The 17,853-nt window shown below is 49.8% G+C and overlaps 1 protein-coding gene across 2 annotated transcripts in view; it reads left to right on the forward strand.

The window, feature by feature from the left end:
- Positions 1-488: 488 nt before the first annotated feature.
- Positions 489-17,853, forward strand: part of Clmn (calmin) — a 101,867-nt gene continuing 84,502 nt past the window's right edge. For both annotated transcript variants that reach the window (XM_076921274.1, XM_076921277.1), the window contains exon 1: positions 489-637. In XM_076921274.1, coding sequence (XP_076777389.1) covers positions 556-637 — 82 coding nt within the window. In that variant the 5' untranslated portion in view covers positions 489-555. The remainder of the gene's footprint in view (positions 638-17,853) is intronic.

Below are 17,853 nucleotides of genomic sequence, written 5' to 3' on the forward strand. Positions count from 1 at the left end.
GGATCAGGGATGGACAGGGTTTAGCTGCCTTTAGCAAGGAGGTGATCCAGGCACAGGAGGGGTTCCTACTGCGACTGAGAAGGGTCTCAGAGGGGCAGGATGGGGAAGGGGCAGACATTCTAGACCAGCTCCTGGGGCACCGTGGCTTGCGTCACCAGGCCCACCGCCCTCAAGACATCACAATCTATGGGCTGCGACCCCCCCGCGCCTCATCATTGTGCGTTTTCGACCAAACAATCCAACCAACACCCACCCTGCGGGTGGGGGGAGAAAAAAAAAAGGAAAAAAAAAAAAAAAAAGGACTGTCCTGAGGCCGGCTCCTCCCGCCCCGCCCCGCCCTCTTCCCTCCCGCCCGGGGCCCCCGCCCCCGCCGGGCAGTGAGCGCGCGCCGGGCGCCCCGCTCCGCCGCCCGCGCCCGCCCGCCAGCCCGTCCGCCCGCGGCGGGGCCGGCCCTTCACCCGCCCACCAGCCCCGCGCTCGCCGCCCACCGCCCGCCGCTCGCTGCCCGCCGCCCGCCGCCCGCCGCCCGCCGCCCGGGCCCGCCGTGCGCGCTCCATGGCTGCTCAGGAGTGGGACTGGTTCCAGCGCGAGGAGCTCATCGGGCAGATCAGCGACATCCGTGTGCAGAACCTGCAAGGTACGGCGGCCCCGACCTCCCTGGAGGGGCCGTCTCCACCAAGCGTGGGCCCCGCTGCGTCCCCCGCGCGCCCCGGAGCCGCTGTGGCTGGCCTGCGCCGGGTTTGCAGAGCTCCGGGGGTGGGGCGGTGCGTGGACGTGAGTGTGTGTGTGTGTGTGCACGCGTGGGCGTGTGTGCACGCGCGCGTGTGCACCCCAATCCCAGCAGGGGACCCTCGCCCCCTCTTCCCGCCTCAGGTAGTTTAGAGAAGTTTGTCCGTAAAGTCTTGGGGGCGGTGGCCCCAGGTCAGGGCCAGGAGAAAGTGCCACTGTGTGTGTTGTGCGCATAAGCCAGACTAGAAGCACTTTCCGAAGTACCTATGGGGCTGGGGACCTGGAGTGGGGCACAGCGGTCAGTCCCCAGAGGCTCTGGATGATGGGGGCACGCTGAGGACCCCAGTGAACTGAGGTTCAGTAGACCTCTACTTAGCCCACAGTCTGGGGAGAGGCTGGGACCAAACCCCCTTGCCTGAGGCGGTTGACAAGATGAAAGAGGAATTCCTGGTGGCCCGTGTGTCAGACTTGGGCTCTGTGGTTCTGCCTCCTATGAATATGAAGTATCTTTTAAAAGAATGTATTGGGTGTGAAAACTTAGCAAACACACACACACACACACACACACACACACACACAGAGTAGGGGGGATATCTAAGGAAAAGAAACCCACCCCTCCCATTGCCCTCAAGGCCTGTGGGTGGAGTGGGTTTCCAGCCCTCTCTCCTATGGGAGCTTTGCAGAATTGGACATAAATCCACTTCCGGCCTCCTCACCCACCTGGACTTGTTTACAGGTGAGGCTGGGTTAGCCACTTCCTCTACTGACTTGGGGGTGAAGAAGAGTCCAAGTTTGAATTTGCAAGGATCCAGCTGGGAGGACTGGACAGAGGTGGGGCAGGAGAATTCTGGGTGTCCCTTTTGCCAGCAGGAGGAGCCCCTGCTGGGGGTGGTGGGGGAAGAGTCTAGATTAAACATTACACCTGAGAGAATGTTTTCTGGGAGCTCACGTGGCCCTCTCCAACTGAGGTTTGGCAAGGACAGTGCAGGTCTGCAGAGGTGACCTGAAAAGGAACCAGTGGGCGGTTCAGGGAGTGGGCACTGGGAGTTCTGGGCTCTGGGCTCTGCTACTGCACACCTGCTATGATTTGTGTCAGAGGAGGCTCGGGGCCGCAGTAATGGAGAGAGCTTAGATCCGGTTTGGGGTGGGCAGCATACCATTGCTGAGATGGTATCTGGTTGGGACTGTCAGATCTGGTATGTCTCGTGTACCTTAGGCAATCACTAGGCATTTTAATGAGCACATACTATTTGTCGCAGCCAATTATTCTTGCAGGATCAGGTCTCCTCGTAGAGCTCAGTTATTGTAAAGGAACACGCAGCGAAGTTAGGCAGAGAGACAGCATGATTTGTGACAGTTCTTGAAGGATTAGGGGGTGTCTTAGCTCCCCGCTTTGAGGCTGCCACACTTTTAGGCAAAATATCAGTTATAATTTGAACATCAATGGATACTGTTAGTAAGAGGCAAACTTCAAATCGTGTATCTCAAATGCCATATGTATTACACACATGTATAATGTAGACTAATTTTAAGTGTAAGCTCACCATGCTTTTAGTTGTGGGTTCACCTCAGGTAATTGCTACCTTACGTAAAGATTCCCAGATCCCTCTATGGTTGTCTCACCTTCCTTCCCAGTCAGGTCAGTAACCTCACCCACCCATCACCAAGGCAACCTTTATCCTGATCTTTGTTTCACGTAGGTTCAACTTGTGTCTGGACCCAGAGAAAGTTGAACGGTGCAGTTCAATGTGTCCTCTTGATGTGGATGTGGTTCTTTTTGATCAACTTGATGTTAGATCCATCTACACAGTCTTTACTATGGCCATGGTTCCTTTTCACTGCTGAGTACTATTCCACTGAATGGATATACCACCATTCTATTCTCCGTTCATCTGATGAAGGACCTTTGGGTTGTTTGAAGCTTGGGGCGAAGTCAGCTGTGTTTTGGGGGTGAACATTAGTTCTGTGCAGTTGTTGAGTGGGACTTGTCTGCTTGCCTGGTGTTGCTGAGCTAAAGCAAGAATGGAGTTCAAGCCAGGGATCTTGTCTTCTATTTCTCTGGTTCTCTGGATTAGGGGCCTAACAGACATATATATATACTCTTTTTTTTTTTTTTTGCTCCTATGGTATTGAGAAGGTCTCAACTAAAGGTTCAAGTCCAGAAGGCATTCTACATTGATCTCAGAGCATCTGCTGAGCCAGCTGGTAGACATCAAAGGCCCATATATGTCTGGGTGAGCAGATGGGGGCTGTACCGGGGCCCTGGCTTGCCTGAGCTTAGGTGGGCTGTGTGTGGGAGCATCCGGCAGAGCCTGGCTCAGGGTTTGATTTATAAGCTTGGGACTGCTCCCAGTACAGGTGGCCACAGTGTCTTGGAAATCACAATTGGAGACAGTGGGTCTTCAAGGGTCTGTAATCAGAGGGATGGAGGCTCCTGGTACCCATTTGCAGGCAGCTGCTACTGTCGGGTCTGTCAAGCCTGCTTGGAGTACTTCTGTTCCTGGCACGAGGTGGTTCTGGGGTCAGCAATGAAGGCAGGCTGAGGTCGGGCCCTGTGTGCTGCCTTTCAGAGAACAGCTTGGAGTTAGCTGGTCCTTCCTCCCCGTGCGTCCAGATGTTTACTAGGAAGCATGTTGACCCACACAGTTGTACATTCCACCTCTTTCTCTGTCCTGCTGGCCTGTGGGGTTCTAGAATCCAGGCTGTGATTGTGATCTGAAAAAGCTTCCCCAAAGGAACACTGGGGTGGAGGGAGGCCAGATGGGCTGCGAAGAAAACCCAGCCTCCCTCAGGGGGCCATTCCACCATTAACAGCCACACAGCAGATGAGGTTGTCAGACAGGAGCCCACGATGGCCGACGAGCTGTTTGTCACCAAGGCTCTCTGGTGCAGCATGGCATCCCTTGCCACAGACAGCCTGTGGAAGCTTACAGGATCCCTTGCAAAGAAGTGGGGGTGGCTCAGGCTGTTGACCTTTTCCACAGAGGAGAAAATGACCCACAGGAGGAAGTTCCAAGCATAGGCCTGCTGATCCCGTGTGTCTGCAGAGCTATGGCAGCTGGCATAGAGGTTAGAGGTGGCCAGGTGCCTCCTCTCAGCTGACTGCTGAGTGGCCTGAGGACAGTGTTGTTGGCCTCTCCTCTTTGCTTCAGGGTCCAGATGAGGAGTGACCCATTCTGGACAAGGGCTGCGGAGCCAGGGTTTGAGTGAGCCCCTGCTATCTCCCAGCCCCCAGGTTTTCTGATTTGCTTGGCAATATGGGGCAGGCACGTTGAACCTTGTAGAACGCCATCTCAGGCATGATGACAGTCAGGGCTCAGTTCCCTGATACAGCGGTATGGAGGTCATCTCTGTTTTGGGATTGTCTCTTGTTCTGTTACCTTGAGGACTTGATGCCATCATTTCTAACCTGGTTTTTCTAGAACAGCTTGGCTTAGACTCACCTATCAGAGGGGGCTAGGTGAGGTGGTTGGGACAGACACTAGGCTGTCTCACCCCTCTTCTGAGGGGCCCTCAGCGGCATCACTGTCATTGTCTGGGCCCTGCTGACTGTGCTCGCTGAAAGGCATTGCCACCTTTAGTCAGAACCCCACCCCCACTCCCACCCAAGGTCATGTGACTTGCAAGTCTAGATCATATTTGAACCCAGGTGAGGCTGAGGACAAGCATCCTGTGGGTATAAGCACACAGGTAGAGAGGTTGTTAACCTCATTGGTGGTGGCTGTGAAGGTCCCGAGTGGGGCTTTGAATTTGGACTTTGAAGGCTGACCATAGACTTCACTTGGTTTGTTTTCTATAGGGCATTGTTTGTATGTTCCAGAAGGATTCCTGCTTGTCTCTGTTACTGCTTCCTCCTCTTTCTCCTCTTCCTCTTCTTCTTCTTCCTCTTCCTCTTCCTCTTCCTCCTCCTCCTCCTCCTCAGTGGCCTGGGCCCCAGCTCAGGCTCTCCCAAGCTTGCTTGGGCTTCTCAATAGCTTTTTAAAGTTTTGGCCTCTCTTCCCTTTCTCCGATCCACCCACCATCCAGCCACCCCAATGTGTCCATGCTAAGCCCTCCAGGGAGTTCATGGACTAAGGCAGAGAGAGCTTCCTGACCTGGTAGTAGCATCAAGGACCTGATGTCGGTGTAACTTTTCCCAAGGAGACAGGAGGAAACATCTCCTCACCCCACACAGGACACTAAGAACAGGCCCAAAGGAACAATTCCATCCAGGTCTAGCTTGGTGGGACAGTGAGTTAACTGGACTCATTCTCAGAAGCAGGGACATTCTCAGAAGCTGTTACAGGACTGGGGGTGATCGTAAAATAACTGTGTCACTACAAAGTTGTCTCCGGCTTACGTGGGTGACAACTCATAAAAGCTGGAGTCCCCATCCAGTTGACATTATACCTCCTATTTACTCTGGCACTTCCTGAGACCATGTGTTCATTGGGATTAGAGGTGGGACGTGGGAGAAGGGTGGCCGGCATGTCGGGGATGCCCGCAGGAGAATGCTGGAAGGCCCTGTCTCGTGAAGTGTGGTCATGACACTCTGATTAAGATAACAGCGATCGGTGCTAGAGAGATGGCTCAGCGGGTTAAGAGCACTGACTGCTCTTCCAGAGGTCCTGAGTTCAATTCCCAGCAACCACATGGTGGCTCACAACCATCTGTAATGGGATCCGATGCCCTCTTCTGGTGTGTCTGAGGACAGTGATAGTGTACTCATATAAAATAAAAAGTCTTTTTAAAAAAGATGATAGTGAGCATGGGTAGCTGCTAGGTCTACCTGGAAGAGTATGTAAAAGTCTATGGGTGAGAAAAAGGCTCGCTTGGCCTGGCATGCTAGTATGGCACCCCAGCAGACCACAGATAATCTGGTATGAGGCTATCTGCCGTAGTCTGCTGGAGGTGCCATACCAGACTTCTCACCCCTAGTTACCCTTCCTTCTCCCTTAGAGCCCACTCTCTGCTCTGCTCATCTCCCCACATCTAGAAGGCCTGTGCTCTGGGACCAGGCCAGAGAGAGAAGAGCCCAAGAAAGGGCCTTTCTCCATCCTCACTCCCTGATTCCCCCATCATCCCGGCTGTTAGCAGTTAGTAGCCTGGAAGGTTCCATTTAAAAACCAGGAGAAAATCAGATGTGGATTTTTGTCCCTAGAGAGCTGCCTTGCTAGGCTACTGTGTGCTTGTTTCCCAGGCAGGAATCTTGGCATGGATGTTTTGGTTCTTCAGTCAGACCCCAGGCTCTCAGGCATCTCTGGTTTGCAGGTAAAAGCTCCTGGTCTGGGAAAGGTCTTTCTTGGGGCATTTTCTTGAGTGGTTAGGGAACACAGCCTGGCCTGGGAGGCTGATGGTAAGAGTAGAGGCTCTGATATTGTGGCTGACTTACTGCTGGACCCAGGGAAATAAATCCTTGCCTGCAGTTTCTTAGTTTTCTCCTTGGTAACGTAGGAATTGGCTTACTGGGAGCTCCGAGTTACCCCTGGAAGGTGGTGTCCAGAGAGGTTGGGCCAAGGCATTGTTTATCTGCCTGAAGCCATTTGCATTTTAGCCTGTGGTACTCGGGTGTGGGCTGCCCACGTGTGGCTCTGGGCTCCACGCAGCTCTGCTGGCTGTGTTCCTGGATTCTTTTCACATTCAAGTGCCAGAGATTCATTTCCACCCCGGGGCCCAGCAGAAAAGGCTGCAGTTCATGGGTTTTCTATAGAAAAGGCACACAGCAGTAAGTAGTGGGCATTCTTGGTTTGCCCTGGCTGGTTAAGCTGAGGGGTTTAGTGATTCAGGCAAATGGAGAATCCTGTCCACGTGTGTACCCAGAAACCAGAGCGGGCAGAACCCATCTTGAAAATGGGGCATACATAGCTAGAGGCAAACCCTCCTAGGGGTTGGTAGCTGACCTATGAAGAGGATTGAGCACAAGAAGCTGGCAGCCAGAGGGGCCCGTCCTCCTCAGAGCAGCCAAGCTGCCTGCTGGCACCGTAGCCTCCTGGGGAAGGCAGAACATGGGACCAAATCAGCCATTCTAGGGAAGTCCTTCTTGCCCGAGAGGCCTGGCTTTCATGAAGTGCCCTGCTGGCCTGCTGAACACTGTGGCATTTCATATTTTATTGGAACAGCAGAGCTCTGGGCAAAATCCTGCCCAACAGGTCATAGGTTACGCCTACCCTGTGTCTGAAGGGAAGAAGAAAAATAAAGCGATTGTCTTTATAATGGTTGAGCCATTAAAAGTGAACTCCCGTTCCCATAGAAACCACTTTCACGTCCCTTGGTGTCTTTTGAAAAAAAAAAAAAAAACTGGTAGATTATGTCTGTCATAGAAGGAAGTAGAAGCAGCCTTTGGGAGTCTGAGGGTTTTTCTCTCTTTATTGGTGTGTTTGCTTTTCTTTGATTAATTTTTCTCCTTGCTGAGTAGGCATTCCAAGACTTTAGCCCTTTGGCTTGCTGCTTGTTTTATAAATAAAGCTTTTTTTTTTTTTTTTAATGTAGCTTTACCCATTTATTTGGACATTATCCGTGGCTGGGTGGGGAGGAAGGCACCCCGAAGGCCATATTTGCCATATTTACCACTTGGTCAGCTTCAGAAAAAGAGTAAAGTTTGGGAATGTAGAAACAGTAAAATTCAAGAAAAAGGGTGTGTGTGGCATGCACATGAGAGAGAGAAAGAGAGAGAGAGAGAGAGAGAGAGAGAGAATTTATATGTTATATACAAACACACACACATATATTCATATCCAATTTAGTCTTTTCCAAGTCATTTCATTGCTCCACCTTGGACACAACCCACCAAGCTGTCTTAGGGACTCCGATCTGAGGAACATGCTAGCTACACCTGCCTTCTCACTGCCGCTCAGCAGATTTGGTCTAAAAGCAGTTCTAGGTGAGGCCTTGATGTCGTGCTAACACCTATGGCATATGCGGTCACCTTTCTTCCAAAGCAGGGCTCACACTCAGGGATCCGAGGAGGTGGATCAGCTGTGTGAGGTAGCTAGTTTCCCGTGGGAGATGAAAATGGCAAGCTCACGTCCAGCATCGGCATGTGTCTAAGACTTCCTGTCAGAACCATGGCAACTTGGAGAACTCCTGTAGGATGGTGGGGGCTGTATTTTTGAAAGCCAGATTCGGAGTGACAAGCGGGAGTTGCTAGTAGGACCATGTTACAGAAGAGGGCCTCCTCTGAACTTAGCAACGGTCGTCTTCCTCAGAATGGCTGTGACTACTTGCAGGAGACCCCAAGAAAGGCTTGTTGACTGTTGACATTCCCTCATAAGAGGAGAGGACGGTGGTCACTGGACACTCACCTGAGGGTCCAGCTCCTTCATCCTGCAGCTTCGGGTTACTCAAGCTCCTATAAGTAACCACTCACCTCTGCTTTATAAGTAAGCACATAAAGCCATTGGTTCCTCAGATTGGACTTTTGTTGAGATTGTCCTTTGGTTTGTTCTCGGGACTTCCTGTATCTTTTTTGTTGTTGTTGCTCTTTTGTTTTTTTTGTTTTTGTTTTTTTCGAGACAGGGTTTCTCTGAGTAGCCCTGGCTGTCCTGGAACTCACTCTGTAGACCAGGCTGGCCTCGAACTCAGAAATCCGCCTGCCTCTGCCTCCCAAGTGCTGGGATTAAAGGCGTGCGCCACCACTGCCCGGCATTCTTGGGACTTCCTAAGGAAGGGTAGGCATTTGTGTACATCTCTCCAGGGAAGGAGTTTTCCCAACCAGATGAGCATAGAGTGCTTTGGGTAAGGCTGTCTGTCCATCCACTCTTAGCACACGGCTGACTGCATGTCTGGTGTGCATTCTGTTGCCTGCTTTATAATGGCTTTACCCACTTGAAACCCACTCCAGAGCTATGGTTGAAAGGCAGGGAGCTAGGTAGTGGACTCAGGAGCTTACGCACTTGATATTCTCCTGTGTTTGCCCTGGAGCCCAGGGCTTCTTGGAGATTATTATCCAGAGTGTTTGAGGACGAGGAAAAGCTGAAAGAGGGTTTGAGGGCATTGGGAAGCCCTGGTCAAGAGCCACTTCATCTCCTGCAGAGGGCCAAGTGGAACTTGATAGAGTCCCAATGACATCACACCCCACACACCTGCTGTTCCCTCCTGGGGATGGTTCTCATGCAGCTGGAGCCTTTGCCACTTTATGTTTGTCTCTTTTTAAGACTATTTTTAATCTTCTATGCTACGACATACTTAAAAGGCAGAGTTCTGAGCACTCCAGTTAGGATCTGGGGCAGCAGGTGGGGAGCAGCAGGTGGAGAGAGGCTCAGAGATGATCTGGTTTGACGGGGGAAGAACCCGAATTTAGATGCCATTATCCCTGCTTCCTTCTTCACCTAGGGCAGGCCAGCCCTGGACCTGGAGCCAAATCTCCTTGGGCCACATCTCTGCACTTTGTACGGTCTTTAGTTTGGCCACCAGGCTAGAGTCAGCCCTGCAACCTTACCCTCTGGACATCTCTCTCTTCCACCAGCCATGCTCGTTCCAGGGAAAAGCTCCTTCCTTACTGGACCCCAGTGTTTCTCATGCTCACTCTTCCCAGAGGGATGTGCTAGAATGTGTAGAGAAACTGTTGTAACTGGAGCCATGTTGGACTAAGCCATACTTAAGCAGGGATGTAAATGGAGATAATGAGACAACCAGAAAAACATGTCATGTTGGAGTCTGAACCAGAAGGGCAAACACTGAACATTCTCTGTCATCTGTGCATCTAGAATTAAAAATATATTTCACACACACAGACACACAGTCACACAAACACACATTCACACATACACACACTCACACACACTAATACATACACACAAATTCACACATTACACACTCACACTCACACACACCACACACTCACACACATACACACACACCCACATTCACACTCACATACACACATCATAATATACTCACACACATTAACACACACACACCACACACTCAAACTCACACACATTTACACACACCACACACACACACACATTCACATACTACATAATCATACACTCACATACACACACCAGACACAGATACACACCACACACACACACATGCACTCACACACACACCACATACTCACACACATTCACACACTACATACTCATACACTCACATACACACACCAGACACACTCGTATACACACACCACACATTCACATACACATATACACACCATACACACACATACACTCACACACACATACACAGACACACACATATGCACACACACACACCATGAAAGTAGAAGGGGGTCTATTCAGGAAGAGAAAGGTAACCAAAGGATGGGGGAGTGAGGGCAAGAGAGGGAAACAGGTATGAATAACATCAGTGTACTCCATAAACATATATACAAATATAATAAAACCCATCATTTTTATGCAATGAATGTACCCTAATAAAAGTCTAGACAGTACAGTCCCTAGTTTCGGACTTCCACTCCCACAAAATGACATCTGACCTTGTCTTGTGTGGGAGCCTAGCCGAATGGCCACACGAGTATTTCCAGGTTCACCTCCCTGTCTCCACGCCTCCTCCCCTCTGATTATAGCAGGTCTGCTTGTTTTACTGTCGTCTCCATGGAGCGTTTATGGTGCTGTCCATGATGATTGCTAAGCACACTTTGCTTTTGTCTCTGTGGTGTTTGCCTAAGCAGGGAAATACACGGAGATGATGAGATACCAGGAAAAGCATGTTTTAGGATGGCTCTTTGGTTGTCAGGCTGACTTAGGGACTGTCTAGCCAGAGTTAGAGAAAGCTGGCTTGGGGCTCTGTTGTAAAATGTTTGATGTTCCATGCAGGTGGTGTGTGGGGTGGTGTCCTAATTAGCTTTGTCAATTTGACAAGATCACATAGCCTAGAGCCATCTGAGAGGAAAGCCTCCTTGGAGAAATTGCTTAGTCAGATTGGCCTGTGGGCAAGTCTGTGAAGAATTATCTTGACTGATAATTGATGTAGGAGGGTCTAGTCCACTGTGGGCGGCACCATTCCTAGGCAGGTGGTCCTGGGCTGTGTAAGAAAGCTAAGCGTGAGCTGGGGTGAGTCAGCCAGTGGCATTTCTCCAAGGGATGCTCTGCCCCATGGTGGCTATTATCTGTGCCTGAAAAGTATAGATGCCAGTACTGAAGGGCCAAGCAAGACCAGGAGTGTTGTCTGCTGGGCTTTAAGGGCAGGAATCAGAAATCAGAGTGAAGTCTGCAAAGATGGGGTTAGGGCAGGGGCGCTAAGAGGATGCTGGGACTGGGGCTGGGGAGGAAGTATGGAGACTTGGCTACGTATCAAGGACCAGCTGATCAATAGCAAATGATACTGGGCAAGAAGTCACCGCCTCAGGCGGGCTTGTCACCTGCCTCTTGGGACTGGACAAAGCTCATTGTCACTTATACACTGGTAACTCCAACTAACGAGACAGAAGGCTAAGCTCTCAGTCCATAGTTCCCGACTGGTAATCACAGAGCAGCTGAGAAGTGCCAGGACAGGGCTCCCAGTTAAAGAAGTTAAAGAATATGATGCTTTTAGCCTGAATGGTGGTTGAAGTGACTAGAGGTGGCCATGGAAACTGTCCTTTACACTGCATCCTGGGCTGCGTGATGGCAGATTACAAAGCATTCAGTGTCTCCTATTTATGTCATTTCATTCTGATGTCACCCTCTGAGGTTGGTGTTACGGCTCCACTGTACAGACACATACACTGAGACCAGTGCAGGAGGGAACACCTGTCTAATTTGAACTTGCTCCTAAACAAACCCACACACTTTACAAATCCAAGCTGAGGGGCTTGGGCAAAGACAGCCCGCTGTCACCTGGTGATGGCCTCACAGGGGATCTCAGGAGCCCATGTACCTTGAGATAGCTCAGGCTACAAGGGAATGAAGAGGATCAGAGGAAATCAGTATGGGTCATAGGTGAGATGGCTAGGTCAGTAGTGCTGCCCTTGGATCTGTCTTGATGGTGGTGGCTTCCAGTTGTTTGCTGGCTTGACTAGAAGCTGTACCAGACTCTAGATGCTGTGCTCACATGTGAACATATGAACGAGCAATTGAAGGGAGAATCTACACCCTGAGCTTTGGCAGACGCATGTGTGAGCCTACTGATGCTGGGTGAAAGGGGACAGTCATCCCCAGGTCTCCTGCCTGTTAGAACATCATGAGATCCCCTTTTCCTCCCCTCTCAGCCCTCCCCCACCCCCCATTTTCTTGGACAATTCCTTTTGACATTTTTAAAAAGCTGATTTTGATATTTCCCTTTGTCACCGAATCAAATGCTTGCACGTCTTAACATTGACCCCCTTAGCTTTATGCTCCGATTCCTAAGAACATGCATGGTTCCACTCCGGCTCTTTGGCCCTCACCCCTACTTCCTGATCTACCTCCAAGACACTTTGGGGGATTTCAGTGTTCTACTAGGTCCGTGCTGCTCAAAGCTTAGTCTGTATGAAGGGCTTGATCACCTGCTGCCTCTCGTTCTACTGTTTGTGTTCTTGGGAGTTTAGATCATGTCGTTGATCTTGATGCTAACTTAAGGGTTTGTGTATTTAATCCCAAACGCTTCCTGCCTGCCCTGGATGGGTCTTTTGGTTGGTTGGGACACTGGGTAATTCTGTCTCTCGGTCCTGACTGCTTGAGTAAATCCAGGTCCTTGGTCTGCTCTCGTCTGGAGTTGTTGCCCTCCATGCCTGGGATCTGGCTGTCTCCTGGGCTGTCAGTTCTACCTCACCAATGCTTCCTGTCCCCTTCCACGGCTTCTTGCCTTCTGATGGTGCTAATTCGTGGACACTGGCACACATCCTTGCTGAGGTGGGCACCAGGGTGGTATGTTGTCTGAGAACTTGAACCAGGAAAATGGGTTTCCTCTCCTCTTGATTCTTGATTGCTGCATTAGCTGAGACTGGCAGTCCCTTCCTCTGGGGCCATGAAGGGCTCTGAAGGCTGCAGTTAGGAGCTATGAAGCCATCCCCTATCCACTGTTGTTGTTGTTCTTCTTCTTTTTCTCCTCCTCCTCTTCCTCCTCCTCCTCTTTCTCCTCTTCTTCCTCTTCCTCCTCTTCTTCTTCCTCCTCCTCCTCTCTCTCTGTCTGTCTCTGTCTCTCTCTCTCTGTCTGTCTCTGCCTCTCTCTCTCTCTCTCTCTCTCTCTCTCTCTCTCTCTCTCTCTCTCTCTCTCTCTCTCTCTCTGTCTCTCAGCTTTCTTTGTCTTCTCTGCCCCCCTGGTACCCTGAGTCTTCAAGGGCTCCCCTGATGCTAGCTTCTTTTTGTCTCTTTCATCAAATAGTTACTGAATCCTTCTCATTTGAGACTGCCCTTCGGTTCTGGAACATTCTGTCACTCCACCATTACGATTTCTGTTCTTCAATTTTCTCTGACCTTCCAGAACTCTATTTAGATAGTGGCCCGGGGAGCCTTTTATCTTTAATTTTCTTATCGTTTCTATTTTCCATTTTTGTATTCTGAGAGATTTCATCCACTTCTAATTCTGTATTTTATCTATTGCATTTTTAATTTGCAAGAGCTATTGTAGAGCAGAAACGTGCTCTCCCACACTGGCGGTGGGGGTGGGGGGCGTGGATCAATGCTGCCCAGGATGGTGGGAGACCTCAAGAAGCAGCCCACTCTGGGGGCTGGAACCCCAACACTGGTGGTTTGGGGAAAGTCCTTTGGATGCCATCTTTGTTCTCCAGGCACTTCGTGTGACGTGGGAAGCATTGCACTAGACATATGTACCTGTCTCAAGAGCCGTGGTGATTGCTGAATCCTGGAGGCAAAGGGCCTGCAGGCATGTTCCGCCTGCAGCCCAAGGGCCCAGTTAACCCAGAGTCTAACTAAGAAGCTGGCACAAAACAGAGTCATAAATGCACCTGAGTCATTTTGAGATTTATTTTGGTAACTTGATGGCACGGTTCTTGAATATGAACTTTGTAGATACCAATGTTGTGTTGCAATGTTGACAAACAGCCACAGAGGCTGGTGGGAAACTTGGCCAGTAAGTGCTCTGGAGACTTCGCTTCTGACCTATCCCTGGTGGTCTTTAAGGTTAGAATTAGGTGTTCCCTTTTGATGGTTTTGCAGGCTGCTGCTAAATGCTGGTTGCCAGTGGGAATTGGCAGGATTTCTGGGAGTGTGTTGGCCGGCTTCTAAAGGCCTTTCCTCAACTATACTTTAGCTCACCAGTGGCTGGTGTCCCAAGGCCCAAGTCATGAAGAGTCAGTCAGCTGCAGCACAGAAACTGAGGACTTACCCACCAGGATCCTCCCTCTCCAAAGCTTTCACTCACCCACCAGTGAGCTGCAAGCCCCTCCCAGCTTGGTAGTCAGCGTTTTTGATTGGACAATAGTACAGGCTAGTTGCTGTTTTAACAAGAAACCCGAGCCCAGTGGGGTCTGAAAGCGTGCTATTGGCAGGACCCTTGTTTAGGTTCTGTGTTGTTGGATGCTGGCTCCCTGCCCGTTTTTTTTTTTTTTTTTTTTTTTTATAAATTTGCCGTAGCCTGAAGCCATCGGCTTTCTGGCGCCAAGTTTTTAAACAGTCTTTGCTTCTGGTGAGATGATAGTTAATTGCCTGGCCTTCGTCAGACTCAGGCCACAAGGTTGACCTCAGCTTGTTCTTGAGATGCTTGAGGGGTTCAGGCCAGCTGCAAGGAGTACTGTGGAAGCAGCCTGTGGCGGTTCCAGGAAAGAACAAATCAATGTGTGGTCCTTCAGCATAGCTCCAATGAGGCCTTTTATTTTGCAGCCCTGGCTACTTAATCATGGTTGATCAATTCTAGGGGAATGGGGGGGGGTCAAAACAAAATCTGGCAACAAGAAACAAACACGGAAGGGCAGGCAGCCTTTGCCTGTTGAGCTGGGAGAGTCGGGCCTGAAGACAGCCTGGGGTTAGAGTTTCCTTCTTATGGTCGCTGCCCAGTGTGCCGGTCTCTTCTATCTGCGATGATGCGTGATATTAGCAACTTGAGTGTCCACCTGGGGCTGTTCAGGGATGCAGTGAGGTCACTAAGCCTTTTGAGTCAACATTCTTTCCTTTACAGTTTATTTAAAATAAATTGTGTGCAGTGGTAGGAGCTGGGGAGATAGCTTAGTTGGGAGAATACTGAGTTCAGTCCCCAGAAACCATGGTTAAAAAAAACAAACAAACAAAAGCAAACAAAAAAAAAAAAAAAAAAAAAAAAAACAACAACAACAAACAAACAAAAAAGAAAACCCAGCCAAGTGTGGTCCAGCATGCCTGTAATCCCAGCACCGGAGAGACACGGCTGGATCTATAGGGCTCGTTGGCCAGCCAGCTGAGCCTACTTGGTGAGCTCCAGATCAGTGAGAGACACTGTTTGTCTACTTGTTGAGCCATCTGAGGAGAAGCTGTGATTGTCTTTGGTCTCCACACACACATGTACATATGTACCTGCACCCATATGAACATGTCCACACATATGCACACTACATATCCTTTCGGTGTGGTGGTCAGTATTTTCACAGGAGCACAGTATCACCTCAGATTTAGACCACTTGATGAGAGATGACTAGCACCAAGTATCTAATTGAAGCCTGAGACATTTGGGGGTAGGGCTGAAACATGGGAAGATGCCCTGTGACAGGACCCTATGTCAGGTGGGCATGGGCAGAGGTGGCTTCCAGATGAGTGAGAGGCTGTGAGACCATGTGACACAGGTGTAAGAGTGTACTCCAGAGATGAGTAAGAGGTGGCCAGTCCAGCCCAGGACAGAGGGAACCTGAGGGTGTGATTGTGAATAAGGCTGTAGACTTCTGACTGCAGTCTCTCCTACAGCCATTTGCCCGGCTGGAGGCCAGCATCCCTCCATGTGCAAGTGCCGAACAGGGTTCTACTGGCTCCAGAACAGAGAGGGTTTCTGGGAGTGACATGCAGGAGGTTTAGTGCCCTTAGGTGAGTCTATGAAATATTAGTCCTGTTGCCATCAGAATTCCCTTGGGCATCCCAGTGGAGAGGGGAGCATCTTCCTGAGAGCTCGGATGAAGGAGCTGCATCTTCTTGCCCCTCATTCAAAAGGCTCTTTGATGTGAAGGTCCAGCTTTGAGGTCCCTGGTAAGTCAACAGATGATGTCACAGATACCATCAATCGGGTCCATTATAGCCCAGGGCTCTCCAGTCATGGGAAGGGACATGATGCCGCCACCCCCTTGGATGACACCGCGGAACATTATGTAATGCATCAGATGCACATGATGCAAGTTTTATTTGCTTTTCAAAACACAGAGTGTTTTCAAGTCAGCCCGGCCAGAGTCCTCCTGCTCTCTGATTGACTTTATTATAACACACGTGTTCATTGCTGTCTGCCTTGTGGCAGCACGCTCAGGGGCACAGAGTGGGGTAGGAAAGGACTTGGCCCTCGTGAGATATACAACAGCAGTGACAGCTATAGACTTGACTGTAGGGCCCCAAACTAGGGCCCTATGTCTGCTGTTCTTACATTGAAATGGGAAGAGTAGATGGAAGTTGCTGGAAAGAAGGGAGACCGCTTGCCTGTGGCTAAAGCTGGTGGCAGGGAGACTCATGGTCCAGACAGGCTGCCTTGGGAGCGTAGGCGTAAGTTCTATGTCTTAGCATGCCCCAGATGCTGAGGCAGAGGCCACGGAGCTCCCACACGTGGGAGCAATGGCCCATGGTTCCCGCCATTATCAGTGCACTCAGAAGTCGCGATCCCATTACATCCACTATCTCATAGATCACAGTTAATAGGTACACTTCTTATTTTGTTGAGTTGATTCAAGCTTTGTATTTATTCAGTGTAACTTTTAGTAGACAATAATAATAGGAGGTATTTGCTATTAGAATTAAGATTATACAGCCCTCATTTTACCATACATTTACATTTTTAAGGCACATGATATACGTTGTTGATAGGCACCCTAGAAGTACTTCATGAGTGGTGTTACACAACACTTAGGACTGGATTATGGACCAGTTGTTCATTTTCTGGGAAGTCTGTATTCTTATTCTCACCTGAGCCTCCGATTCTTGTGTTGTATTTTTTGTGATTATGAAATGCTTTGATGGAAAGATATTTTAATGTGTACAATTTGTTTTATTTTCACACTGATCTCTATTTTTTGTTTAAAACCATGTTACATCATGAAATCACTTAATCAAAAATAAATCTTTTAAAAAATTAAAAAAAAAAAAAAGAAGTCGAGATCCACTTTCTTCCAAATAGGCTTTGCTAGGAAGAGGCTTTCCTAGACACGGACATGGAACACAAGTTAACTCAGATGTGGACATACAGAACTAGGGTGACTTAGTGCTTTGGGGTACAAAGAACACTGTGGCCATGTTTCCCTAATGGTATGTTCTTCTCCTAATACCCACCTCCCCAGAGAACTCTAGGCAGATCGGTCCCCTAGACGGGAAAGCACATCTGTCAGGCATCTGGGTTGGGAACGGCTAGCGTGATGGAGAGAGCAAAGGGAGGAACGTTTGCCGTCACATCGCTGTTGCCATCACTGAGAATGCGTGACGGGAACACTGGAGTGTGTTTTATACTTAATTCTCCAGTAACATCCTGAGCAGCGGGTACATGAGGAGTGGCGGTGCCATGAAGTCTGGTTCAAGGTTTACGGTCTCATGGCTTTCGTAGCATGGTTGGAATTTGACTGCAGGTGCATCTCAGAAACCCCTGCTCCCTCCACTGAACCAGAGCAGTCCCCCACAGATACTGGGTTTGGTTCTGTGAGTAGCAAGCTGGTGGCACTGGCCTGAAGCTCCTGTCTGCGCCTCAGTTTCTCCTCCAATGTATGGTGATGAGTCAGAGCTTCACTGCCCATTGAGGGGGCACCATTACCCTTTGTCTACAGACCCAGCAGGGCTAGGCTAAGCAGAACCATGATGTCTGATTACCTGATGGGGGTACATTCAGGGTTCCAGATCCCTCACTTGAAATGGAACAGCATGGCACCAAATCTGTGCTTACCTTCTGTTACCTTAACACTGGAGCGCATAGCCTGACAGACTGTGTTCTTTGCTCTGCTCATTGCTGTGACAAAATGCCTCACAAAATGAACGCAAGGAAGTGGTTGCCCGTGGTTTGAGGGTACAGTTCATCACGACAGGGAAGCAATGGTGGCAGGAATGTGAGGCTGTTGATCACATGACATTTACAGCCAGGAAGCAGAGGCAGATGTCCACTTTCTTCCTTTGAGTC

This window comes from Arvicanthis niloticus, chromosome 23 (genome assembly GCF_011762505.2).
Source record: "Arvicanthis niloticus isolate mArvNil1 chromosome 23, mArvNil1.pat.X, whole genome shotgun sequence".
In the NCBI taxonomy this organism is placed as follows: Eukaryota; Metazoa; Chordata; class Mammalia; order Rodentia; family Muridae; genus Arvicanthis; species Arvicanthis niloticus.